At 43.8% G+C, this 27,270-nt stretch overlaps 1 protein-coding gene across 1 annotated transcript; it reads left to right on the top strand.

Annotated features, from left to right (window-relative positions):
• Nucleotides 1-13,610: 13,610 nt before the first annotated feature.
• LOC311523251 (uncharacterized protein) lies at nucleotides 13,611-15,058 on the top strand (the record flags this gene model as incomplete). Its single annotated transcript, XM_084633023.1, has 2 exons — nucleotides 13,611-13,974; nucleotides 14,544-15,058. 2 exons carry the CDS (start codon nucleotides 13,611-13,613, stop codon nucleotides 15,056-15,058), a joined length of 879 nt encoding a protein of 292 aa, XP_084489149.1.
• Between the last annotated feature and the right edge of the window lie 12,212 nt (nucleotides 15,059-27,270).

Here is a 27,270-nt window from a genome sequence, read left to right on the forward strand (position 1 = left end):
GGATGGTCCCACGGGCCGTAGTTTGCCCACCTCTGCTCTGGAGTGATGTTTTGAGAGCATTTTCCAATATCTGTTGGTTGTTCATTGGCCTGTGTTCCTTTCATGTCCTGCTGATCAAGTCTCAGAAGTGCATATTTCACCATCCTCCATGTCCCTATTTGTCCTGTTCTTAGGGGATGAATGAATTCTGTGGTTTTGGTGAAATATGTGCCCACCCAGTTCTATGTTATATGAACAAAATTTTAACTGTTCAACACATGCACTTAGAAGCAAGTTACATGATTTTGTCCTGAGAAAATAATTTGATCTTGACAGTGTCTCCAGGGTGTAATTCTGGGGGATCTTTAGCTTGTTGGTCATAGTAGGCTTTGGCCTTGGCATGAGTATTACTTTTTTTAAATTCCACTCCTTCCATCATGGCAGGTTGTAGTAATGTTAAGGCAAAGGTATGCATGTGTCTTGATATCGAGCACACTGAGCTGCTGATGTAGCTTTGCCATTTGACTGTCTGGTAAGGTGTTGATGCAATATGACTGTCTTCTCATTCCTAGGTAAATTTCATAGACTCACTGCAAGTAAACTGAGGTCCATTGTCTGAAATTAGAGTTTTGGGATACTGCACCGGCTGAAGTGCTTCATTGTTTTGTCTGTCGGTCACTGCGGTAGTGTCTCACAGGTCATGTAGTTCCCAGAACTCTGTATAATTGACAGTAATGAGTGGTTTGCAGTGAAGAAGTCCATTCCCACTTTGCTCCAAGGTCTGTTAGTTCATGGTCTCTTCTTGCTGTTTGGCTTGTATTTCACCACATGTATCACATCTGCTCACCAGGTCTCAGATATCTTTGGTCTTGTTTGGCCAGTAAACTGGGTCTCTGCCTTTCCAGATAAAGGGTTCTATTCCAGAATGGCTCTGATTTGCTCTTGAAGTATTTCTATTTTCAGTGAATGAGGTATTATCGTTTTGCTGCATCTTGCCCATTCAGCTCGTCTCGATAGTTCCAGTCATCTAGAGAGGCAGGTGAGGCTTCTCCTTTGGTGTCTGGTCATCTTGACAGAATGACGAATGTGAGCACTTCTAAATCTCTGTTTTGTAAGGTCTGTTCTTGGATTCTTTCCAGCACCTGCCTTGAAACTGGCACATTATTGTCCTTTTCGTAAAACGTTTTGAGATCTACTGATGGAAAGCACTACATAATACCTAGCTCTTCTAAGTCAATAGAAACATTAAAATGATTAGCCATATTATTCTAAAAGCAATGAGGATTAGGATCTGTTTTATTAGTCTTTGCCAGCCTTCCTCAATGAATGTTAGCACAGAAGTATGAAAACTGAAAGGTGAACCACATTTGACTCAACAAGCTGCCTAGTTTACTTTAACTGGAGGTTCCCATGCTGAGAAGCACTTTTGCCCCCCAGATTAAGTTTGAGAGACACTTTGTTTACAGGAGCAGAGTGGGGGAAGTGGGCCAGATTATCTTGGCAAAACATTGTGTGAAAAGAACAAGTTTTCCCAGTTCAGATAAAGGAGGACAAGTAAAAATGAGTTAAGAACATACCCATCCATGTATATTTTAACTTTCATTGATGTGAATAGCTGGGGGTTCATGACTAAAGTCCCACGCATCGAGATGAGATAATTACAGTTATACAGTAGTGGAGGCATTGCCAATTTCTCATAATTAATTTACACAGAATATTTCCTCCTTCTTCCTCCCCACCCCCACCCCCACCCCCAGCCCATTAAGTGTGGAGAAAAATGTTCTTTGAAGTTGGCAATTTCTCTTTAGTTTGCATAGTCCTCCTAAACATGAACATTATGTTGTTTACTAATCTGTTAATGACAGCTGATTATCAAACCATAAATATACATGTTGTATCTAATCGTTTGTGAACATTAAACATCAGAATGTAATATGTGGGTGTGTGTAGAAACCTAGTACATAAGTCACTATTTAGCATGTCAGTTTCTATAGTGGTGTCTGACTGTGTGCAACTGTCAGCTTTCCTTGTGTAAGAGAGAGAACTTATTTTCCCAGCTTCTGTTAAGATGTTTGTTCGCTGCAGTCAGTAAACAGAGTATTTTTTACTTTGCTTGAGCTGTCTGGTATGCACAGCCTGGATGTCTTGCTGCTTTTTGCTAGCTTCTGTGTCTTGCTTTCAGTGTTGTAGCTGTGTTGGTCCCAGGATACTAGAGACAAGGTAAGTGAGGTAATATCTTTTATTAGACCAACTTGTGTGTGTGTGTGAGAGAGAGAGAAGTTTTCAAGATACACAGAGCTCTTCAGGTCTCAAAACAGCTAAGCCTTCATCTCTTCTTTCTGGCTATCCTTTCGGATGTCACTATAGCCTCAAAACAATTACTCCTGGGTGAATTTTGCATCACTGCATGCGCAGAATTCATGTCCCCCTGCAGATTTCTTTGCTTCCCCGCAGAAAAATTACTTATGAAGGGGAAGCAAAGGGAAGCCATAAGAGCGGTTACACGCCCCTTCCTGGCAGTACAGGCAGGTCGGTTTGGGCACCTGGAGCAGCTGGTAGAGATGTAAATCACCGCCAGGAGGAGATGGGGGCTGGATAGTCGTACATGTGAGAGAGACACACACTCTGTTCCTCTCGCTCGCTATTGTGACACACTTAGCATGGAGGGGCAGGGCTTTGGGATGTTTCTGAGGAGGTAGGCATGGGGCAGGCTCTGTCCCTTCAGGCAGAGCGGAATGTAGCAGCCTGCCTGCTTAGTAAATTGTTCCCATTATCTTTGTGAATTTCCCCAAGAATATAAAAGAGGTGTAAAAGTTTTAAGGTTCCTTTACGTTGCCAGAACAGTGTAAAGGACAATATGGCCTTATAAATGCTTATGGTGCTTTAGTGATTAGAACTGGTCTAAAATTTTGGAATGACAAAATGTGCTCCATGAACTATCTGCTACTGACCTTTCTAGTGATGGTCAGTAGCCAGTATAAATTATGAGGTTGATTCCCCAGCCCTCACTTGCTCTTCAGTTGCCTATAATGTAATACTGAGCATATGGCTGCATATATTTGTTGACTAATAACTAGAAATAAATGGTCAAACCTAGCTACTTTACTATTAGGCAAGGGGGATTGGAGACTTCCTCCTATGCTCCTCACTCCAATTCTCCATCCATTGCATTGTAGTTTAAAAAACACCTCAATTTTAATGTATGGGAGACTGGACAGCTTAGGTGATTTATGTCCGTTCTCACGGTTTCTGTTACTACTTCATTGCCAACAAGTTGAGAAGCTTTCCTTGCAGCCCCCAACTTGTCCCTCTCTCCTTCTGTCACTCCAGAGCACACACTCATGCTCTCTCTCTCAATCTCATAATGGTCCCTTCTGACCTAAATATCTATGAATCTATGAATCTATGAATCTGACATCTTCTCCTAGATATCTTATCTCAGTCTAAATTCTCTCCAGAACAGAGCTGGTCCCCTTTTTTTCAAACCCACTACTTCCTTTGTCTTTCACTGATAAAATCACCATCCTCCTGATGGTATCCCCAGGGTGTAACCTGGGACTGTGGGACCGTTGTGTGATGGGTTGGACCCCCATTCTGGGATGCCACCTGATATACTGGGATTTCACTGAGCCTCTCCTACTCCACCAGCCTCAGTTCCCACTCCCTGTTTTGCTGAACTTCCTGTTTCTCCGGCCTCTTGCAACACACACACACTCACAGCTGCAGCCACAGACTGAAGTCAGCTCTATGTGAGAGGGCTCCGCCAGCACTCACATGCACACCCCTTTTGGGAGATAAAACCCAAAATAATATTGTCTTGCACTGTATAGAAATATCTGTACAGGACACGCTCATAAAATTCTGCCTTCTTCCTCAATGTGAAGAGAGAGAGGCACGACTTCTTGTCCCCCCTCAGTTAGAAATTACATAAACTGGGTTTAATAATAAACAAAACAAATTTTATTAACTATAGAAGGCAGACTTTAAGTGGTTCAAGGGATAGCAAACAGAACAAAGCAGACTACTAAGTGAAAAAAAAACCACACAAACTGAGGTTGACACACTAGATAGGTAGGATACAAATTAGCAAATTCTCACCCTGAGTGATAAACAGGCTAACAGATTCTTAAGGCAAAAGTTGCCTTGGCTTTCCCAGGTTTTCATAGACAGGCTAAAGATCTTAGCCTGGGACCATCACTTCTCACAGTTGTCTTTGTTCTCAGGTGTTTTCAGGTGTGTTGTTGTAGGGAGAGCGAGGACCCCCATGTTGTCATTGTCCCTCTTTTATATCTTCCCCCCTACACTTGCTGGAAAGCTTTTTTGCTGTGACCTGGGTCAAACAGTTCCCATTGTACAGAGCTATCTGACCTGGGTCAACAGTTCCCATTGTGTAGCGCTATCTCTGAGAGGTTTGTATTACACTCAGTTCCTGCAGTAAGCCTTATGCTTGTGTGCATTTCTTCAATAAGCCACTAACATTGTTTGGCCTCATCCAACGTAGCACATTTGAAATACAGAGACATGGTCAATATTCCCAGCTTCAGATACAAAAATGATACATGCATACAAATTGGATAAACACATTCCATAAATCATAACCTTTCCAATTATCCCTTACATGAGTCATCTTGCATAAAGGACATCAGTTATGTCATGTCCATATCATAAGCATATTTCCATAAAGAATATGAGTGTAATGTCACATGCTGTGCCCCCTTAACTCTCCAGCCTAGGCTGTCTCACTCAATGCTTTGCTAGTGACAAGCAGCAAGCCCATCTGGGCACTGTTGTCACTCAGCACAACCGCACATGGAGCCCCACACCCAGCTAGATTGCATGAATGCTCCCAGAGCCACTCATGAATCACTCAGAGAGAGGTACCAGCCAAATCCCCCTGGCTCCCAGCCTTGTACTTCTGGGATATACTGTCTTGCACTGTTCAAGATGAGCACTGCAAATTTATTAACTGGCCTACCACTTCATCAATGGAAAATGGATATATACCAGCATTTGTAAACCTGAGCAAACACCCTTCCCAAACACTTTAGGCAAACTAACTGATAATGATAAACAGTTAAGCAAATTTATGGACTACAAAAGATAGATTTTAAGTGATAGGCAAAAAGTCTGAGTGGTTACCAAAATAAATATAAACACACAGTCTAAACTCTCAACCCTATTAGACTGGGAAACCTCTAGATTAAACAGTTTTTCTCACCCCACTGGATATTGCAGTCCTTAATATACAGGTTTGTTGCTTAAACCTGGGCCAGTTTGCTCCGTTGAAGTCTTCTGAGTGTCCTTGATGCTTGCAGCATAGGTGGGGGCAGGAGAAAGGCCCAGCATGTGGCTCCTGTGTTCTATTTTATACCCTTAGTCCATGTGCTTGGAGAACACAAGTCTAGGCATGTCTGGTGGGCATTGCGGCATCCCAAGGTGAAGCAATACCCCAGTGTGTCTCCTGTGAGTGAGTCATTGAATTTTAACTCCTCTGGTGGACAATAGCTGGTGATGTCTGTTCAGCACCCACCTAGGTGTTGGTTACTTCCCTTGTTATTGTCTCTGGAGAGCTAGTATCTGGGTGCCTCACATATCTACAGCATATTTTAGTGACCACCATAAGACACATTCTCATAACTTCATATGCGTTAATGATATACATATTTAGATAGAAAAATGATTTTCAGCAGATCATAACCTTTCACCTGATACCTCACAGGGCCTGCTTTATATGAAATATCATAATTATATATAAATGAGGAATATGGGGGTCACAGCGTGGTCCCCTGGGATGTAGAGTGTCCCACCTCCCCATCTCACATTTTTTGCAACCTCAGTTTCGCCTTATCTAAGGGCAGGTCTACACTAGAAGCACTACATTGGTGCAACTGCAGCACGTCTGATGAAGACACTCTATGCTGATGGGAGAGCATCTCCCACCAACATAGAGCTAGTGTGGACAATGTTTAGGTCACTGTAACTTGCGTCGCTCGGGGTGTGTGTGTCTTTTTTCACACCCCTGAGTAACGTAAGTTAGATTGACTTAAGTGGTGGTGTAGACCTGCCCTAACTCCTCATTCATCCGCCCTTTCCTCTTACCTCTGAAGCCACAACCCTTGTTCTGTCCTTGAATGCTCTCTCTCCTCAAGTCTATCCAAAAGGTTGATGGTAAAGTCAACTTCTCCTACCACTTTGGCCATGTTGGCTTCCGACTCCTTGAAATCCTTCCCTGACTTCCTGTCTTCTGCCGCAAATTCAGTCTCCTTGTTTTCACCTCCACTTCATTTCCTGCTTCTCGCACTCATTTCACACTTCCCTTTATACCAATTCCCTGCACTCCCTTAAAGATTCCTCCTTGGCACCGGTGTTTAAATGCTGAGCAAGTGATCTCTGGGAAAGTATCTCCCCCAATGATCCCAACCACCACTGTACGCTCCTAAATGGCACTATGACACCCAATGCCGAAGACAAAGGCCCTCTGCCAAATATGGACAGCTCACTCCTCAAGGGGCTACCTCTCATGCACCCCCAGCCAAGCAACAATTCTGAAGGTATGGTCAAAGTCCCAAGAAGTCTCCTCCTCTTCCAGTCATTTGAACCATCTTCAATATCCCACCAGTTTGGCAACCGATTAGCTCAATTTCTTCCACCTTGGAGACTAATCTCCTCAGAAAAATGGGTTCTAGAGATAGGAAGGGAATGGAGCACCCTTCCCTGACTATCTATTCTGCACTGCCACCCCTGCTCCCTGTCTGTCTTTAGGGACCCCTCTCACAAATCCGTTCTAAGGGGAGAAATAAATCATCTTCTGCAATTGGGCACCATCAAGCCATTCCCTTTCCAACACAGGGGATGGAATTTCTACTCCCATTATTTTCTGATCCAGAAGAAATCCAGTGGCTGGCAACCCCTCCTGAACCTTCAAAATGTAAACAAGTTAATCAAACTGCAACTCTTCAAGATGGTTACCCTCTCCACCATTATCCCAGCACTGAAACAGGGGGACTGGTTCACAGCTCTCAATCTCCAAAACATGTATTTCCATATCAAAATACACCCTGCCCACAGATGGTTTCTCTGGTTCACCATGGGTGCTGATCACTATCAGTACAAGGTACTGCCTTTCAGACTGTTGACAGCCCCACATGTACTCTCCAAAGTCCTTGTGGTAGTCGCTGCCTACCTCAAGAAACAAGGCATCGTCATCTTTCCATACTTAGATGACTGTCTCCTCAAGGCCTCATCTGAAGCTGACTCTCTTCACACTGGCCGATTGACAGTGGACCTTTTCATGAACCTAGACCTCCACATGAATATGGACACGTCTTCTTTAGCACCAATACAACACCTAGAGTTCATCGACCCACAACTAGATGCCATACAAGCCAGGGCCTGCCTTCCACCTCACAGATTCTTGACTATAGAGGATCTTGTATCCATGGTATAAGCCTGCCCCCAGATCTCTGCCAGAATGTGTCTCCAGCTACTAGGCCACATGGCAGCAGCCATGATTGTGTAAAGCATGCATAGTTACACATGTGATGTTTTCAGGTATGGTTCCTTATAGTATATGTCCCACACAAATACAGCCTCCACAAAATTGTATCCAAGCCAATGAGGGTCAAGGACTCACTACTATGGTGGACACAGCCCAAGAATGTCTGTGTGTCAGGGTTCCTTTCCTTCAGCTGGAACTGACAATCATTCTCACAACCGATGCCTCTCCTAAATCAGTTGGGGAACACACCTTCATAATCATACAGTGCAGGGCAGATGGTCCTTAACAAATCCACCCTACACCTCAATCTCCTAGTGGTCCACAATCTCCAAGTGGTCCGCAATGCCTGCCATAATTTCCTCCCACTACTGGAACATCACATCATCAGAGGCATGACAGACAATATTGCCTGCATATTTTACATCAACAGACAAGGCGGGGCAAGGTCCCATTCCTTCATGCTCAGAGGCACTGAAATTATGGAACTGATGTATCCAACACATCACCATCTCAGCCGTATAACTCCCTGGACACCAAAACACCACTGCGGGCTCATTAAGCAGTAGATTCTCCCACAACTGTGAGTGGGAACTGGATATGTGAATCCTTCGGCTCATCTTCAATCACTGGGGATTCCCCACTGTAGATCTTTTTGCTACTCCACAAAATGCCTGCTGCTTTCAGTTCTGCTCGACAGTGAGACTGGGACATGAATTCCTGGGAGATGCATTCCTCACCACATGGGATGCCCCACTACCGTATGCCTTCCCTCCCTTCACCCTTCTGTTCTGAGTACTCCGCAAGATACAGGAGGACTGAGTTCATGTCATCCTTATAGCTTCAACATGGCAACGTCAGTTCTGTTATACTTACCTCCTTTGCATGATGGTATGTCGACCGATCTCTCTCCATCCAATGCCATGGCGCCTTTCACAGGATGCAAAGCGCGTCCTCCACCCCAATCCACAAATGCTCCAAGTCAAAGCCTGGGTCCTCCATGGCTCCAGGATTTGGAAATAACCTGTTCAGATGCAGTTAAACAGATACTTCTGAATAGCAGGTGCAACACGACTAGACTCACTTACCTTCAGAAATGGTCCAGATTCCAATACTGGTATGCCTCCCATCCAATCGCAATCCATGCTCCCACTACCACTTATCCTGGACTACATATTACACCTTAAACGATCAAGACTACCCACCAGCTCCATTCCGGTGCATTTTCCCCACGTAGACGGCCATTCCATCTTCACGCACCCACTCACAAAATGTTTTCTGAAGGGTCTCCAAAATCTTTATCCCCACATACGAGACCCGACCTTGGCCTTGTCCTACGTTCTCTGACTAGACCTCCATCTGAACCAATGGCAACATGATCTTTTATTCATTTATCAATTAAAACTGCCTTTCTTGTCAGCATCACCTCAGCCTGACAGTCGGCGAAATTGCAGCCCTTATGGCATATCTCCCATACATAATTTCACAAAGCCAAAGTTACACTGCACCCACATCCAAGATTTTTACCCAAGGTTCCATCATCTTTCCATCTCAATCAACCAATTCACCTTCCTTTCTTTTTTCCAAAACCTTGCCGCAACCAACAGGAGGGAGCTCTGCACACCCTAGACGAGCATTAGCTTTTTACTTGGACAGAACTAAACCTTTCCAAAATCACCACATTTATTCCTTTCAATGACTGAAAGATCCCGGAGTGCAGCCATCTCTAAACTGCACCTTTTGGATCTCACAATGTATACATTTCTCCTATGAACTACACAATAGACAACCTCCTACTGCAATCAGAGCACATTCCACCTGTTCGCTTTCCACCTCCATTGCTTTTCTCAATATTGTTCCCATTGCTGACATTTGCAAAGCTGCCACATGAACACCAACAGACACTTTTGCCTGTCACTATGCTATTACTCACAATGCCATAGCAGACATTCTCCTAGGACATACTGTCCTATCATATGCAGTAAATACTACCCCGAAGCCCCAGCCTTCTGACTGGGGCACTGCTTTTTAGTCACCAACAATGAAGCACCCATAGGGACACGCATCTCAAAGAACCTCAGGTTCTGCACAAGGTGAGTAACCTCTTCCAGGTTTTTCCTCACCACACTGTTCATTAATTAAAGGGTTGTCCCAGCCATTGTCCTGTGTCTTTCAGATTGCATTGTCTTCAGGAACACTGCCTACTCTGTTTTGTAAAGCACGCTTTGTGGTGGTTGGCAGTGACATGGTGAAAGGAAGTCTTTTGCTGCTACATTGTCTCATTGAATGCAGGCCAGCTCGATAGCAGTGAGTTATAGTCACTATCTGTTGGCTGTTCAGTGACCTGTACAAAATAATTTTGATGGTCCAGTTCCTGGCAGACAAGTGTCCACATCATAAGATCACCAGAGCTTGCATTAAGTGACATTCATTTCTGACAATCTCAGCAGTGAGGTCCAGGGCTGGGTAAAGTTGGGACAACAGTTAAGTGAAAACACAGGTTAACTAGTTAGTGAAGACAAAGCCAATGTTACCCTAAGAGATGGTCTCTGGTAAGGAGGAAGGTGCATTGGCAGGTCAGTGTGGGAAAGCTTATGGTGACATTGCCTGTGCTATCCTTTTACAGTGGTTGAATAGCAGCTGTCAGTCTTCTAAACTGTGGAGCCAGCATCTTTAATGAGAACTAAATATTTATTAGAAAAGATGCTTCTGCAAAATTGTACCCAGTACCTCCACAAGAACTGCTCCATCCTATTGCCTGGGAGGAGCAAGCCAGGAGGAGGCAGGCCTATGGATCCATACCCTCTCCATGGTACCAGCAGAGCATGCTCCCATTACGTGCTTGGGAACTCTGAGGATTCCCCTGGAATTTCACCTGCACCGGTGCATCTCTGCACCGTTCCCAATGCAGGACTGTTGCTATCAGGCACAATTGATCTCACAACTTATAACCTATGTTCTGAGCTTTGCATATTCCCTAGACTTAGTGCTGAAGGTGGCAGTAAAAAAAGAGTGAGTCTTAACACACAAATGGGAAACACTATTATAGCAGCACCAGGCCATGCCAGCGCCACAAGCGACAGGCAATGAAAGACTTTCTGTATTCAGAAGCAGCCTTTGATGAATGGAAAGGATGAGCTCTAGGAAAACTAGGTAAGTTCATTGCTGAGATTCTATGCTCATGAGTGATGTAGAAAAACTTAGCAAACTAGACAAGAGGGAAGAAAAACACAGCTCTGCAATTCCATCGAAGCATGAAGGTGAGCTTAGTGTTGTAGACTGGTATCCCATTCAAACGAGTACCTTGTGCTTCAGAAGAAAATGAAAAGCCACCGTAGTGAATGAGGCCACTTGTGCCAGGCTATGTGTGAGGAAGAAATGTCCTCCTTGATACTGGCATCAATCAACCTGAATCATGAGATGTGACTGTTTTTAACATCCACCTATATTATAAACTGCTCATAAAATTATACAGCCCTTTAAAAAAATTCAGCCAAAGTTATTTAGCTCTGACCTCCTGCAATCAAACAGTTGATTGTGGGAGATGGTCCTTTTATCCTGCAGTCAGTCCCCCAAACATACACTTCACAAGGTGCCTGATCTTTCCAGGTGCTCAGCACCTCAAATGATCAAACCCATATTGCCTGAATAAATCTCTTATTCAGTCCTCTGCATTCAGCTAGAGAAGAAAGACATCACATTGTAATTAATAGAACAGGTCACGAATCAGTGACAGCTTATTTTCATTTTCAGGAATTCACTTCCCAAATACCTATCAGTCAGCATTCTGTTGGTCTAGTTCCAGGCACAATGACTTGCTTACTATACAATCTGGCATGCTGGCAGGGCAGAAATACGAACAGCCAGTCCTTTGTGTTCACCTGCAGCTTTGTTCCATTCATCAATAATTGCTAAGGAGACAAGTAAAATATTTCATATGCTGACTCTGGAATTATATCACCAGTGAAATGATGTTTGTTTGATATGTATGTTCTTTAACCTGAATCCTATAAAAATTACAACCCTGAGCATTACATGTGTGTTATCCTTACTTAGGCAAGAAATCCCACTGAAGTTACTGGGACTAGTCGGGGGACAAATCCTGCTCACCTCACGTAAGTAGTCCCAACACAGTCAATTATTCACCTGCTTCTGCTTCCACTGAGGGCAATAACATTCTCAGTGCCTCAAAGCGGTAACAGGCACAATGGGACTGCGTGAATAGAATGAGCAGGGTTTCATTCTAGGGGCTCAGTCCTGCAAGATGCTGTGCAGTCTTTTGACATTGTGAGAGCCTTCAACTTCCATTCTCTTCTGAAAGAGTCAGGACCTCAGCATGTCCTAGGACTGAGGCCCATGTGAATTGGGATTACTTATTTGAATAAGAGTTTGCAGGTCCAGTCTAGGTTCTATATTGTGAACATACCACCAATCAGTCTGCCTCTTTACTTTGTGTGGAAGTGCTTAAGTTTGGAAATCTCAATATGAAAGATCAAGAAAGATTAAAAAACGCAATGAATTTTTGCTGGCCCCTAGCAATTGCATGAATGGATGTAGATGGCATCAGGTGTCTATAGATAGGGGACACAATGGATCCTGGATGGAATTCCTTGTGATCTGTCTTTGCAGCAAGGACCAGTCATTCCATTTGTCTGTAAAGCACGCATGTAGTAGTATAAAAAACAGAAAACAATGTTGGGCCAGCTCTTGAGATCCAGTTTTTACTCTGTGCTTATTCAGGCAAATTTCCGTTGTGATCAATGAGAGAAAGGACCTCACATTTTGTCCCTGTAATAAATAATATCCTGTATACATTTTTCTGAAGTTTCATATGTAGATTTAATGCAAAATAAAAAGTAAACATATTGTAATAGGTGCTTTGTCAAAGCTCTCATGTATAATTGATAGTCTGTCTCTCACACGCACACCCTCATTAACAACGTTAGAGTAGAAACTCCCTGATATGAAGTACAATTACCAATAAATTGTCTCAGTAAAGATGGTCAGAAAAACGGATGGAACCATTTTCCACTGGAGAAAGTATCTTCACCAAAATGCTTTGAAAAATTGTTTTTTGCCAAAATTTTGGTAGAGAAATACCAAGGATGTCCAACAATGTAAAAGCACCCTGTTTCGACACTTCTGGAGCAAACGTTTCAAATTTTTCAAGTTGACATGATTGTTCTAAAATAAAGGCAAAATTGAAACAAACTATCCATTTTTATCAAAATGGAACATTGTGATTGATGCAGACTCTTTTTTTTTTTTAATTTTCTTTCTAGGAGAATTTCTAAATGTTTGGGTTTCATTCCTGATCAGAATGAAGATAAATGCTGAAATGTCAAAATCCTTCACAAAGCAGAATTTCTATCCTTTTCATAGCTCTAATAGAGAGTAAGTTGGATTTTGCTTCAAGTGGAGGCCAATCAATTAATTAGATGGCAGACTTGCATTTCTTGAGATAAAAGTGAAGCACTGGTGGGAAAAGGGAATGGTGGGAGCAAATGAAACAAAAGGAAATGGGCAAAGTCAATAACATAGAGAGACTGGGATTTATCTTAACCTTGGTCTACACTAGGAGTTGAGGTCGAAGTTAGCAGTGTTAAATCGATTTAATCCTGCACCCATCCACACGACGAAGCCCTTTTTTTCGACTTAAAGGGCTCTTAAAATCAATTTCCTTACTCCACCCCCGACCTGGGGATTAGCACTGAAATTGGCCTTGCCGGGTTGAATTTGGGGTCCTGTGGACACAATTAGACGATATTGGCCTCCGGGAGCTATCCCAGAGTGCTCCATTGTGACCGCTCTGGACAGCACTCTCAACTCAGATGCACTGGCCAGGTAGACAGGAAAAGAACTGCGAACTTTTGAATCTCATTTCCTCTTTGGCCAGCGTGGCAAGCTGCAGGTGATAATGCAGAGCTCATCAGCAGAAGTGACCATGATGGAGTCCCAGAATCGCAAAAGAGCTCCAGCATGGACCGAACGGAAGGTACGGGATCTGATTGCTATATGGGGAGAGGAATCCGTGCTATCAGAACTACGTTCCAGTTTTTGAAATGCCAAAACATTTGTCAAAATCTCCCAGGGCATGAAGAACAGCGGCCATAACAGGGACCCGAAGCAGTGCCACATGAAACTTAAGGAGCAGAGGCAAGCCTACCAGAAAACCAGAGAGGCAAACGGCCACTCCGGGTCAGAGCCCCAAACATGCTGCTTCTATGATGAGCTGCATGCCATTTTAGGGGGTTCATCCACCACTACCCCAGCCATGTTGTTTGGCTCCTTCAATGGAGATGGAGGCAACAAGGAAGCAGGTTTTGGGGATGAGGAAGATGATGATGATGATGAGGTTGCAGATAGCTCACAGCAAGCAAGCAGAGAAACCAGTTTTCCCGACAGCCAGGAACTGTTTCTCACCCTGGACCTGGAGCCAGTACCCCCCGAACCCACCCAAGGCTGCCTCCTGGACCTGGCAGACGGAGAAGGGACCTCTAGTGAGTGTACCTTTTAAAATACTATACATGGTTTAAAAGCAAGCATGTGAAAGGATTAATTTGCCCTGGCATTCGCGGCTCTCCTGGATGTACTCCCAAAGCCTTTGCAAAAGGTTTCTGGGGAGGGCAGCCTTATTCCGTCCACCAAGGTAGGACAGTTTACCACTCCAGGCCAGTAGCATGTACTTGGGAATCATTGCAGATCAAAGCATTGCAGTGTATGTTTGCTGGTGTTCAAACAACATCCGTTCTTTATCTCTCTGTGTTATCCTCAGGAGAGTGATATCATTCATGGTCACCTGGTTGAAATAGGGTGCCTTTCTTAAGGGGACATTCAGAGGTGCCCATTCCTGCTGGGCTGTTTGCCTGTAGCTGAACAGAAATGTTCCCTGCTGTTAGCCACGGGGAGGGGCTAGGCACGTGGTGGGGAGGCAAAATGCGACCTTGGAATGAAAGCACGTGTGCTATGTATGTAATGTTAACAGCAAGGTTTACCGTGAAAGAGTGTACCCATTGTTCCATAAAATGTGTCTTTTTAAATACCACGGTCCCTTTTTTTTCTCCACCAGCTGCATGTGTTTCAAGGATCACAGGATCTTCTCCTTCCCAGAGGCTAGCAAAGATTAGAAGGCGAAAAAAACGCACTCGTGATGAAATGTTCTCTGAACTCATGCTGTCCTCCCACACTGACGGAGCACAGATGAATGTGTGGAGGCAGACAATGTCAGAGTGCAGGAAAGCACAAAATGACCGGGAGGAGAGGTGGCAGGCTGAAGAAAGTAAGTGGCGGGTTAAAGAGAGGGCTGAAGCTGAAAGGTGGCAGCAGCGTGATGAGAGGAGGCAGGATTCAATGCTGAGGCTGCTGGAGGATCAAACTAATATGCTCAAGCATATGGTTGAGCTGCAGGAAAGGCAGCTGGAGCACAGACTGCCGCTACAGCCCCTGTGTAACCAACCGCTCTCCTCCCCCAAGTTCCATAGCCTCCTCACCCAGACGCCCAAGAATGTGGTGGGGGGACCTCCGGCCACCCAGCCACTCCACCCGAGAGGATTGCCCAAGCAGCAGAAGGCTGGCATTCAATAAGTTTTAAAGTTTTAAACTTTTGAAGTGCTGTGTGGCATTTTCCTTCTCTCCTCCACCACCCCTCCTGGGCTACCTTGGTAGTTATCCCCCTATTTGTGTGATGAATTAATAAAGAATGCATGAATGTGAAGCAACAATGACTATTGCCTCTGCAAGCAGTGATCAAAGGGAGGAGGAGAGGGTGGTTAGCTTACAGGGAAGTAGAGTGAACCAAGGGGCGGGGGGTTTCATCAAGGAGAAACAAACAGAACTTTCACACCATAGCCTGGCCAGTCATGAAACTGGTTTTCAAAGCTTCTCTGATGTGCACCACGCCCTCCTGTGCTCTTCTAACCACCATGGTGTCTGGCTGTGCGTAACCAGTGGCCAGGCGATTTGCCTCAACCTCCCACCCCACCATAAACGTCTCCCCCTTACTCTCACAGATATTGTGAAGCGCACAGCAAACAGTAATAACAGTTGGAATATTGGTTTCGCTGAGGTCTAACTGAGTCAGTAAACTGCACCAGCGCACTTTTAAACATCCAAATGCACATTCTACCACCATTCTGTGCTTGCTCAGCCTGTAGTTGAACAGCTCCTGACTACTGTCCAGGCTGCCTGTATATGGCTTCATGAGCCATGGCATTAAGGGGTAGGCTGGGTCCCCAAGGGTACCTATAGGCATTTCAACATCCCCAACAGTTATTTTCTGGTCTGGGAATAAAGTCCCTTCCTGCAGCTTTTGAAACAGACCAGAGATCCTGAAGATGTGAGCATCATGTAACTTTCCCGGCCATCCCACGTTGATATTGGTGAAACGTCCCTTGTGATCCACCACTGCTTGCAGCACTACTGAAAAGTACCCCTTGCGGTTTATGTACTCGCCGGCTTGGTGCTCCGGTGCCAAGATAGGGATATGGGTTCCGTCTATAGCCCCACCACAGTTAGGGAATCCCATCGCAGCAAAGCTATCCACTATGACCTATACATTTCCCAGGGTCACTACCCTTGATATCAGCAGATCTTTGATTGCTTTGGCTACTTGCATCACAGCAGCCCCCACAGTAGATTTGCCTACTCCAAATTGATTCCCAACTGACCGGTAGCTGTCTGGCGTTGCAAGCTTCCACAGAGCTATTGCCACTCACTTCTCAACTGTGGGGGCTGCTCTCATCTTGGTATTCTTGCACGTCAGGGCAGGGGAAAGCAAGTCACAAAGTTCCATGAAAGTGCCCTTACGCATGTGAAAGTTTCGCAGCCACTGGGAATTGTCCCAGTCCTGCAAAACTATGCAGTCCTACCAGTCTGTGCTTGTTTCCCGAGCCCAGAATCGGCGTTCCACCGCATGAACCTGCCCCATTAGCACTATGATGCCCACATTGCCAGGGCCCGTGCTTTGAGAGAAGTCTGTGTCCATGTCCTCATCACTCTCGTCACCGCGCTGATGTCGCCTATGCGCCCGATTTCGCTTTGCCAGGTTCTGGTGCTGCATATACTACTGGATAATGCGTGTGGTGTTTAATGTGCTCCTAATTCCCAAAGTGATCTGAGCGGCTTCCATGCTTGCCATGGTATGGTGTCTGCACAGAAAAAAAGCGCGGAACAATTGTCTGCCATTGCTCTGACGGAGGGAGGGGCGACTGACGACATGGCTTACAGGGTTGGCTTACAGGGAATTAAAATCAACAAAAGGGGTGGCTTTGCGAGAAACAGAATGACCCCCTCAAGGATAGAACTCAAAACTGGGTTTAGCAGGACGTTGATTTCACGGAGGGAGGGAGGAGAAAATGAATACAAAACAATTCTGGTCTATTTCTTGTTTTGAGCCACTTCATCTATCTTTATACATCTTGCTGGCAGCAGACTGTGCAGTACGACCACTAGCCATCATCATCTCCTGGGTGCTCGGCAGAAGATGGTGCAGTATGACTGCTGGCCATCGTCTTCTGCTGGCTGCAGGTTAAAAGACAGTGCACTGCCGGTAGGACTGAATCACCATGAAATGAAACTTAAAAGGGAAATGACTTGGCTGAATCACTCCCATGTTTGCCCAGGCACCCCGACCTCATCGAGATCGGTTAAAAGAGCACCCTGGATTACATCGACAATGGCTACCAGTCATACTGCAGTGTCTACTGCCAAAAGGCAATAAACTGCTGCTGTGTAGCAATGCAGTACCATGTCTGCCAGCACCTAGGAGACATACAGTGATGGTTAGCTGAGCGAGCTCCATGCTTGCTGTGGTATGGCGTCTGCACAGGTAAGTCAAGAAAAAAGGCGCAAAACTATTGTCTGCCCTTGCTTTCACAGAGGGAGGGAGGGAAGGGGGGGCCTGACGATATGTACCCAGAACCACACGTGACAATGTTTTAGCCCCATCAGGCACTGGGATTTCTACCCAGAATTCAAATGGGCAGCGGAGACTGTGGGAACTGTGGGATAGTTACCTATAATGCAATGCTCCAGAAGTCGATGGTTTCCTCGGTACTGTGGACACACTCCGCCGACTACATGCACTTAGAGTATTTGTGTGGGGACACACACAATCGACTGTATAAAAATGCTTTCTACAAAACCGACTTCTACAAATTTTACCTAATTTCATAGTGTAGACATACTCTTAAGTACTGGAATGACAATGCTGTGTTGTGTAGAGAGACTGATGTTTGTTAACTTTTGATTAAGTCTTGTATAGAGCAGAAAGAGTTGAGGGAGAATGAAACAAAATGTTGACTATCTTCTATTTTCTTGGCAAACATTATCTTCTCTATTAGGATTATCAGAGAGCTAGTCCCTGGATGTGGGTAGCAAGGCAGATTTCCAGTGCCTTTCAATTGCTTTCCTGGCTGATGCTGCCTATGCTAATATAACATGATGGTTGGCCACAAATATAATCCTTAGGACCCAGGAGACCTAGAATGCAGATGTTGCTCATAGAGTTTAAGCAGAAGTGCAATGTGTTGCTCAAACTTGGACACTCTCAATGCCAGTTTTCATGTAGCTAAAAGCTCAGTGTTGCCTCATCCTAGCCTTTGGCACCTGACAGGCTATTCAGTCATTTAAAACACTGCACAGTCTGTTTCCAAATTGCACAAGAATAAGTATTCTTCCTCTGCTGATTTTTGCTTTCCAGTGCAGGAACCTAGGAATTCCCCTATTTGATCAGACCATTGGCTAATCTAATCTGGTATCCTGATTCTAGCTGCAGCTAATAATTGATGCTTCAGAGGAAGAGAAAAATAAATAGAAAACAAACCACCATGATATCTAGCTAATTGCACAGAGCTGTACATGGGTGGTGGGGGTGTGGGGGTGTATTCCTTCCTGACATCTACAGGTGATGAAAATATGCCTCGAAGCATGAGATGAGGTTCCCTTATCATTATCTTAACTTGCATAGCAACAAACATAATTAGGGGTCATAAAAGTATCCAGCTGTTTAGGGTTTTTTGAGTAAACAGAGCCAAATGCATCCCTGATGTAACTTCTTTTACATCAGTTTACATCAGTTTACATCAGTGATGAATTTGGCCCATCAAGTCTACAATCTGTCCTTGACTACAGACAATAGAAAACAAAAGGCAAGAATTAAAACTAGCTGTGGTCTCTTAAGGCAATGTTTACCACAATGTTTACCACATACTTGTACTGTTTCTTAAGATGTTCTATTCAAACATATTTTTTTCATGTGTTAGCAAGGTAAGAGGTGAAACTGTGCTGGGAGTAATAAAAATAAGCACAACAAGCAACAACACTTCAAGCAGCCTCTAAATTGATCTACCATTAAGCAACATGCTGCAATAATCGAAAGGCAAGCAGTATCCCTCACTTCCTCCAAATCTGAGGTACACCCCAGTGAATATGCAGCAAAACGAACAGACGGGTGTTAGTGAAACAGACGTGCAGCAAGAGATCCTTTAGCACCACTGTGTCAAGCCAATATGTGACCAATTAAACACAAACCAAGCTAACAACATTAGTCAGGTACTGTGTCTAGTGAATTAAACGAGATTCCAGAGCAAGGAAGCAAGGATAGCAACTTGTTCAACACTGGCAGAAGTGCATTAACCAAGTTTGGTGCCTAACAGTTACGGTTCAAAGCAAGGCTGTTAGGGTACCAGAGATGTACTTTTGATTATGTAGCCACAGAGCCAGTGATGAACTGACAAAAGCTGAAGAACCGGTTCCTTCAGTCGCTCTGGGTCTTCGGCAGCAGGTCCTTCAGTCGTCAGGGTCTTCAGTGGCACTGAAGGACCTGCCGCCGAAGTGCCGCCGAAGAACTGGAGTGAGTGAAGGACCCGCCGCTGAAGTGCCACCGAAGACCCGGAGCGCTGCCAGGTGAGTAAAAAATTAAAAAGGGATTCTCAGGGGAGCCTCCCTAGCCGAAAGCTCAGGAGGGCTGGACAGAATGGTCCTGTGGGCCAGATGTGGCCCGTGGGCCAGAGTTTGCCCACCCCTTTAACAACCGGTTCTAAATTGTCTTCAAAATTTAACAACCGGTTTGCGTGAACCGGGGCGAACCTGCTCCAGCTCACCACTGCAACACTACCTTCTTACGTCATTCATAGCCTCACCATTTACATTTTCCCTTGTATTGTCTTTATTTGTTTTGCAGTAGCTCTAGGAGCCCCAGTTATGGACCAGGTCTGTCTTTTTGGTCCTGTAGGATGACCTTCAGCTGTTTCACACTTGTTTGTCAAGGTTAACTGTATTTTTGAGAACTGTTGTGTGTCCTCAAATATCTTTCACTGCTATGGTACCTATTGCTTAACAAAGATGTCCTTAATAGATCTACTATAGCTTTGTGATGAAGGTGAGTGCCTCCTGTCAGCTGGGTGTGGTGCTGCTATTTTCTTTTTCCTGGAACCTCTTGCAGATGGTTGACATTGTCCGGTGGGTCTTCAGTGGCTCAGTCCTCCAGCTAAATCAAACAGTCAACAATGGATGAACCTCTTCCAGGGTAACAAAGTTCCAACAGAGCATATTGCTGTGCCCTCGTTCGTGTCTTTAGCCCTGACTCTGGACTCAGTTCTCAGCCTCTTCTATGCTAAATTCATTCCTGCCCTGTTAGAGTACTGCCCTGGGGATTTCTCCCTCGAGACTTTATCTTCACCAGTTCTCACTGTTCCAGCTCTCCCCTTAAGTTTAGTCCCCTTCCGGGGTTGTAAAGACCAACAAATGGTTGGCCCTCTCAGGGTCTTCAGCCCCATATCTTGGCCTGTTTAAACTCCAGTCCCTTTCTCAGACTTTTAGTAACGAATCTTATTCCCTTTTCAGGGCTTAGGCTACTTCTCCAATGGCTCATGGGGGAAATCCAGGCTCACCCACTACTCTGGGTCCCAACCCAGGGTCCCTATGAACAGCAGTCAAGCACTGTTCCCTTTAAGTTTTTCAGTTAGCTGCTACTGTTTTTCCCTAGACTTGTTCCCCCTAGTCTCTTCCCTGCCACTCAGTCCCTTAGGGTTACTGTTCTCAGGTCTGCACTATCTTTGCAGAAAGCAAAATGCAGCCAGATCTAAACTTCTGGTTATCTGTTGGGCTACTTTGGCCAGAGCAGAGTACCCTTCTTTGCCACTCAGGTCTTGCCATGCAGGAGCTGACCTGCTCAGCCCCTGCATCTCCTTTTAACTGAGCCTGCTATATTCTGGCTGCTTCTGTGCACCTTCATGGCTCCTTTCCTGGGGTGGGATGTGGTAGGACCACAAGGCCTCCAGCAGTGGGTCTCAAAGGGCATGGTACATTCTCTTACAAGCTTACACTCATTGGTGCCCATTCTCATGACTTTATCATAACTCTCATGATATCTAGTGTTCTTGTAAAGCCCCAGCTCCTGTGCCAAGTGAGTTCATGAGAATCCCAGCTTTCATTTAAGCAGCAGCAACAAAATAGGATGTTTCTAGCCCTCATGACTGTAGATAAAAACTTGGAAGTGTGACCCAAATGCTTCATAAATACTCAAAAACCAGAAGGCAAAGGAAAAGGATTCCCAAACTTTACTGAAATCTCATTATTTTTAAACTAGTTCCTCTTGGGGTCTGACTCATGATCTTTGAATGCTTGGGGTTGGCAAAAATGCAAATAGTTGTATTCCAAACTAAAGGCTACATTGTAACTGCGGGCATGAGGATGGGGGTTGTGCAGAGGTGCTCTTCACAAGTGGCAGCGCCCAGAAGCATTCTAGATGCCAGAAGCCCTTCTGGTACACTGGAGAAATGCATCACAGAGCGAGGGCTATTGTAAACACCCAGTAATAGGATGCAGCGTGTGTTGTCCTCTGCCTTGAATCAGCTCAGCAGGCTGGCGTGGAAGTAGACCATGGCCATAATCCTGCATCTCTTCCTTGCGGGAAGACTAGTGCTGTCAGCTTGGCTAGACTTTCCTGGTTTGTGCACAAAAGCAGCACGCAATAACTAGGATTGTGGCCCCTGACATCCTCCCCCTTTTCATGCACCCAACTAGGACACTCCTCCGTTCGGTCCTTAGATTATAAAAATTTGGGGTAGCAACCTGTGCATTCTAGTGGGGCTGTATTTGTACTATATGATTTTTATGTGACTAGATGGCCTTATGCACTTAAGCAGAGAGCACACTGCATATAATTAGTCTTTTAATTGAACAAATGCTTGTTGCACCAACTATTTGATGGAGAGAAAATAAAATATTTAGCCAGACAGCTGGAAGTTAAAATACAGCAGACAATAAAAGGATAAAATTATGTCTCAGACACTTAAATGAGAAAATAGTCTATGTTAGGAAGCATTACTCATTTAGATAGCATAAAGCTTATAATTTCAACAAGGCCACAATTTTCATAAAGAGTCTGTATTTGTGATTTTCCCTCCTTTTCCCTCTTGCAAATTGCAGTTAAAATGAATAAGCCTTTCTGCTTACAGAGAAATTCATTTTTATTTTACTTTGCCTTTTTCATGTCAATTACAGAACACTTTGTTAAAATGATTACATAATTTTTGCAGAAGCTTGGTATTGCAGGCTGGAGGAGATAAACCCACTTAAATGTGACTAATGTACTCACAAATTCCTGCCCAAAGCACAGTTTCTCAACTAGACATCACTCACACCTTCCGAAACCACTGCACAGAATCAGTGCAAATATCAAAAAGACAAGCACCCTTTCCTGCTGAGGGAGGTAGGTTATGAATTCTGTTTTTAAGTAGAAGGTTGGAGGTCACTTGGTACTAAAAACTCTATTTCTTCACACCTCGCCTCATTGCTTGGTTCCTGTCTTGTGATAAGGTTATACTGAATGGCGCTGGCATCCTTCAAGGTTATTGTTCCAGAAAATATTTGCAAATAATTTGATGTGTTGTCAGCCAGCAGGCAACAGTGAACTCATATAATTCAACATACTAATATGGGTTTTCATGCCTTAAGCTATAAATAAGCTTGATATTCAAAAGTTTCTGTAATGTTTATTTAATAGCAATATTTTATAAATAAATCTTGATTATTTCATTGCACTCCAGAGGAGATCTTCCTCCAATATAACAGTTGTTTCTGACCTCAGGCCTCTTTGTCCTCTTCAGTCCTCCCCACATTTCTCTTAAAGAAATAATGTTTTCCTTATCAGGATTTCTCTGAGATAGTCACATGAGAATTTTGACCATCACAATTCTGACCTCACCTCTTCCACCACAACCCCATACTCAAGATATAGAAGGCTTTATCCTGAAGTTCTTCATCAGACAAGATCACCATTGACTTCAGCACAAGTTTTGCCTGGGAAAGGACTTCATAAGGACTCCACAATAAGGCCCTGAAAGTCTAACTTGAAAGAGCCCCAAATTCAGATTGTAGATGCATCAATTATGGAAGAAGTGATAGTCCAGAACCTCCTGTGTAACTGAGATCCAGGAGACAGTGGTGTACACTGTCTTTTCAATACCCAGGGTCTCTCCAAGGCAAGGGAAATCCGAAGAAGACAGCTCTCTATCCCTTTTATGCAAACCAAAGGGATGATCTGAAGCCAAGTATCTGCCCACAAGTCCAATCTGAACATCCTCAATTCCCATTCACTGACTCTGACCCATGCTACTACAGGAACTTAGGACTCAATTCAAATCCCACAGAAGTCAGTGGGAGGCTTTCCATTGACTTCAATAGGCACTGGATTGGGTTCTTCAGGAATCGGGAAGAGCTGATACTTTTCAGAATGAATTTGTGGCTGTTCTTTTTCTGGTGATGGTGGCAGTGGCAACAAGAACAGCAGTTTCTGGTGATGTTCTTCCTACTAGAAGACTTCACCAGAACCTCTCTAGTTCAGACTAGCTCCCTTCATCAAAGCGATGCTGTAGTGCAGCTGCACATGGGTTGGATCATTGCACTATTGTGATTCCTTGTTTTCTCTGATGGTCCAAGTTCTTCAACATCCTGTACAAACAAGCAAATATTGCATATTTGGGAAACCAAGGACACATATTCTAAACTAAGGACGTGTAGTGTCACTACACAGCACCCAATACAAAAAGGCAGAGGTATCTCCTGGTTCTCTGTTAGTGGGTGCATTCCAAAGAAAGGGATGTAGGAATCATTACACTGCTCTGTTGATAATGTTGAAACTCAAGTCCAAGAATACAGAATCTAGCATATAAGGCTCTAAGAAGTACATTCCCACAAAAATGTAAAGGACTGTGAGGACTTATGGGGCTCTGCACAGGCACAGAGGTCTGCCCACCTCACTCTCCATGCAAGTTTGGAACCTAGGAGTGGATCCTAGGAAGTGCTGAGTTCAATCAGTAGCAAAACTCCCATTGACATTTACTGGAGTAGGGTGTTCAGGGTGTTCAGCACCTTAAAATAGAACTTACTCAGTATAGCCCAATCCTTTATATTAATGAAATATAAAGGAAGTTAGTAATATCAGTGAAACAACTTTTTTGTGCTGTACTCTGCAAATATTTGGATTACTAAAGCAAATTTATGAAGCAATTACTTCTAATGCAATAGAGAAAATTAAGTACTCATTGATTCTTGATTTATAATCTGGAGCTAAAAGATCATGAAAAAGCAAATATAACTTAATTAAATGTCCTTTGGCTTTGCTACTATTGTGGTCCTCACTCATAAAGTAAAACAAACCATTCCTGGAACATAAATGTATATTGGTTCTTCTAGTTTGGAAGGCAAATAATTTACTGGTTAAATAAATTCAACAAAGTTAAGCCAAGTGAAAGATTTTTCTAGTTGCCTCTGGGTCTTGAAGGAAAGATGAAAAACTGGTAATTTAAGGAATTCACTCTACTTGGAATGACAGGAACATTTACTCTAAAAAGAGGAAATACTCTTGTTTTCCCTTTTTATACTGAGGAAAATATTTTGATGTGTTCATAGAGTAGAATATGTTGTGAAAGGAATGAACCTTTATGGACTATTCATTGTCTGCATACTTGTGGTGATCATTCCTGACAATGAGCACATTAACCTGGGAAGTTTAATCAAATCCTATAGTAATGTTGCTGTTTTCCCACTCTGAAGTGAAAATAATTTGGAAAAACAATGAAGTTCTAAAATGTAACACTTCAAGTGATGTATTTAGCTATTTAAGTAGCCAGTTCAACTCTTTTTTGTACTGCAGAAGCAAGGGAATAAGGGGGCGGGGGCAGGGAACTCAAGAACAAAGTACTCCCCAATGAATCATGGAAGAAAAGCAATTGTAACAAAATGTAAACTATTTGTAGATACATTCAGTCAATCTTCCATTAACCTTTGAGTCATTAATTGGGTTTTATTTCTGCACAAGCAAAGGGATACTGTGACCCTACTAGCATTCCTATGCCAGAAGGCAAGGGACTCCCCATTATCTAGGAGTGAGTTTCCATTGGCATGACCAGCTCAGTGTACCCCAACTCACTGTTGGCATAATTTGTATCTAACAGGTGTCATGTACTTTAGAAGAGAATATTTCAAAGGCTATTGGACGACAAAGAAAAGTGGAGCAAACCCCTAAATTCTCCTTTACTTCAGGGAACAAAGAAACCAAGCACTTTGAGCTCTGTGAAGGGTCCTTACTAAAAAAACTGGCCAGCCATGTTCAAAGAAAGACTGATGAGAACTTCTTTGAACAAAGGACTCTAGTTTAAGTTAGATTGAAGCGTATTTATACTTTTGTGTATAACCATTTCTACCTTTATTCTTTACCTTATACGACTAAAACTTATATCCTTTATTAATAAGGTTACTTTACTTCTCTTTTAAACCAGCTTAGTGTTTTGATTGAAATAGTGTCTAAGGGCAGGTCTACACTACAGCTGGGATCGACGCTCTGAGATTGATCCACCAGCGGTCAATTTAGTGGGTCTAGTAAAGATCCGCCAAATTGACTGCAGATCCCTCTCCAGTCAACTCCTGTACTCTATCCCCGATGAGAAGAGTAAGGTAAGTCGACAGGAGATTTTCTTGTATCAACCCCCCGTGATGTAGACCCTGTGATAACTCAACCTAAGGTACATCAGCTCCAGCTACAGTATTCACATAGCTGGAGTTGCGTAGTGTAAGTTGACTTACCGTGGTAGTGGAGAGATAGCCTAACACTAGCTAAAGTGAGAAGTTGCTGTTTACTGTCTCTTTAAAGGGGCAGCAAACTTGATAAGCTTTTGCAATCTTATAGTAAGAAGAAACTGTGCACTGCAGAAAGATGTCTGAGGAACTGGGGTTCACTGCTTGGTGTGTCAGGGAGCTTAGCAGCTGCAAAGCTCTCATTTGCAAAGGCTGAAATGGATAACACAGTAACTCACAATTCTGGGAACCTCAACAGATCATAGATGCGTTCAAAACAATTTTGAACCCACTTGAACCTTGAGGGGTTTCAAAGTTATCCTTGCAGATTAAAGTTTTGAAGGGCTCTGTCTCCATTGGCAATAGCACTATTGGATACCCCACCATCATCTGTGAAACAGTTTTAAGGGTCATGACTTCTGCTAAGAAAATGATGGTGGCAATGCAAATAGCACACACAGTTACTCCTTAATACCAGTGGTAGCTATGGCTTGGGTTGTCCCTGGTGACTTGGCTCCTATGAGGACTTTGTGCCAGTAGGTTTATGGGTGCCAGAGCCAAGGTGGAGGCTAGGGTCTCTGAATCGACCCCTGGGATCTGCCAGATTTTTTTGGGGTGGGGGTTAAGGAGAGGGGGCAAAACCCAACCTCCTAACAGGGTGATGTCAGAGGAAGATTTCCTCAGCTTGAATCTCCTTCCATGGATTTTATGACAGGAGATGGTAATCTGGGCCCCTACATGTAAATGCTGATCTTTAGCACCCAAATTGAGAATTTTGGCTTTAGGTATCTTCAGTGTTCTATTTCTAGGATTTCACTTGATTGAAAACTTGCAACTTTAAATTAAAGGGAACAAAGTTGGGCTTTTTTGGGTCTGTTTAATTTCGTAAACTCCATGTGTGTGTGGGGGGGAGACTTTACAAAGTGGGCACCACTCCCACCCCATATCTTTCCTTGACTTCTAGAGCTAAATTAAACATAAGAGGTCTGCAGAGCCTCAGTCCCTCACTCATCTCTATCTGCAATATAGAGCTTAAGACCACTGCAGCACCCCCAATATTATGATAGATAACTTCTTAAGAGTGGGGTTATAGAATGCTTTTGTACAGGGTAGTGGCTAAGAACTCAGAATGCTACTTTGAAGAAGTGCTTGATGAGATAGGACTGGACACGTGGGGGAAGGAATAAAGCCCGAATGTTGCACGGTCTTGGCTCTTGCTTTTTATGCTTGAACCCTAATCATGGTGTCAGATGTGAATCATTTCCTGTAGGCACATGAAATGAGAAACTAAGAACATTCCAAACAAAAATACCAGAGCCAACCATAATGGCACCATACCAGATTCTTCCTCCCAGCTGATGGATATGAAAGGGGATATGTTTAGCAAATGGAAATTCCTTAGATCACAATGGAAAAACTACAAAAGTGAAATGGGACTGGGGAAAAAAGGAAATCAAAATAAGAGCAGCTACACTATTAGCTATAATGAGCAGAGGCCGCCACATGCTACAGCAACATCTGGATATGTCAGCAGAAGAGCTGGAGGACTCACGTAAAACCCTAGAAACAGTCCAAAAGCATTTTTACCCCCTCCCCCAAAATTCATATACACCTTATCTGTCTACTAAAAAGAGCCAGAGAAATAAATTTTAAAATGAAGTAAAAAAAAGATGAAGTTGTTTGACTGCAGTACTGTACATGGGGCACTTGCTGATCTC

Source organism: Lepidochelys olivacea, assembly GCF_965140295.1.
Source record: "Lepidochelys olivacea isolate rLepOli2 genome assembly, chromosome: 7".
Classification (NCBI taxonomy): domain Eukaryota; kingdom Metazoa; phylum Chordata; order Testudines; family Cheloniidae; genus Lepidochelys; species Lepidochelys olivacea.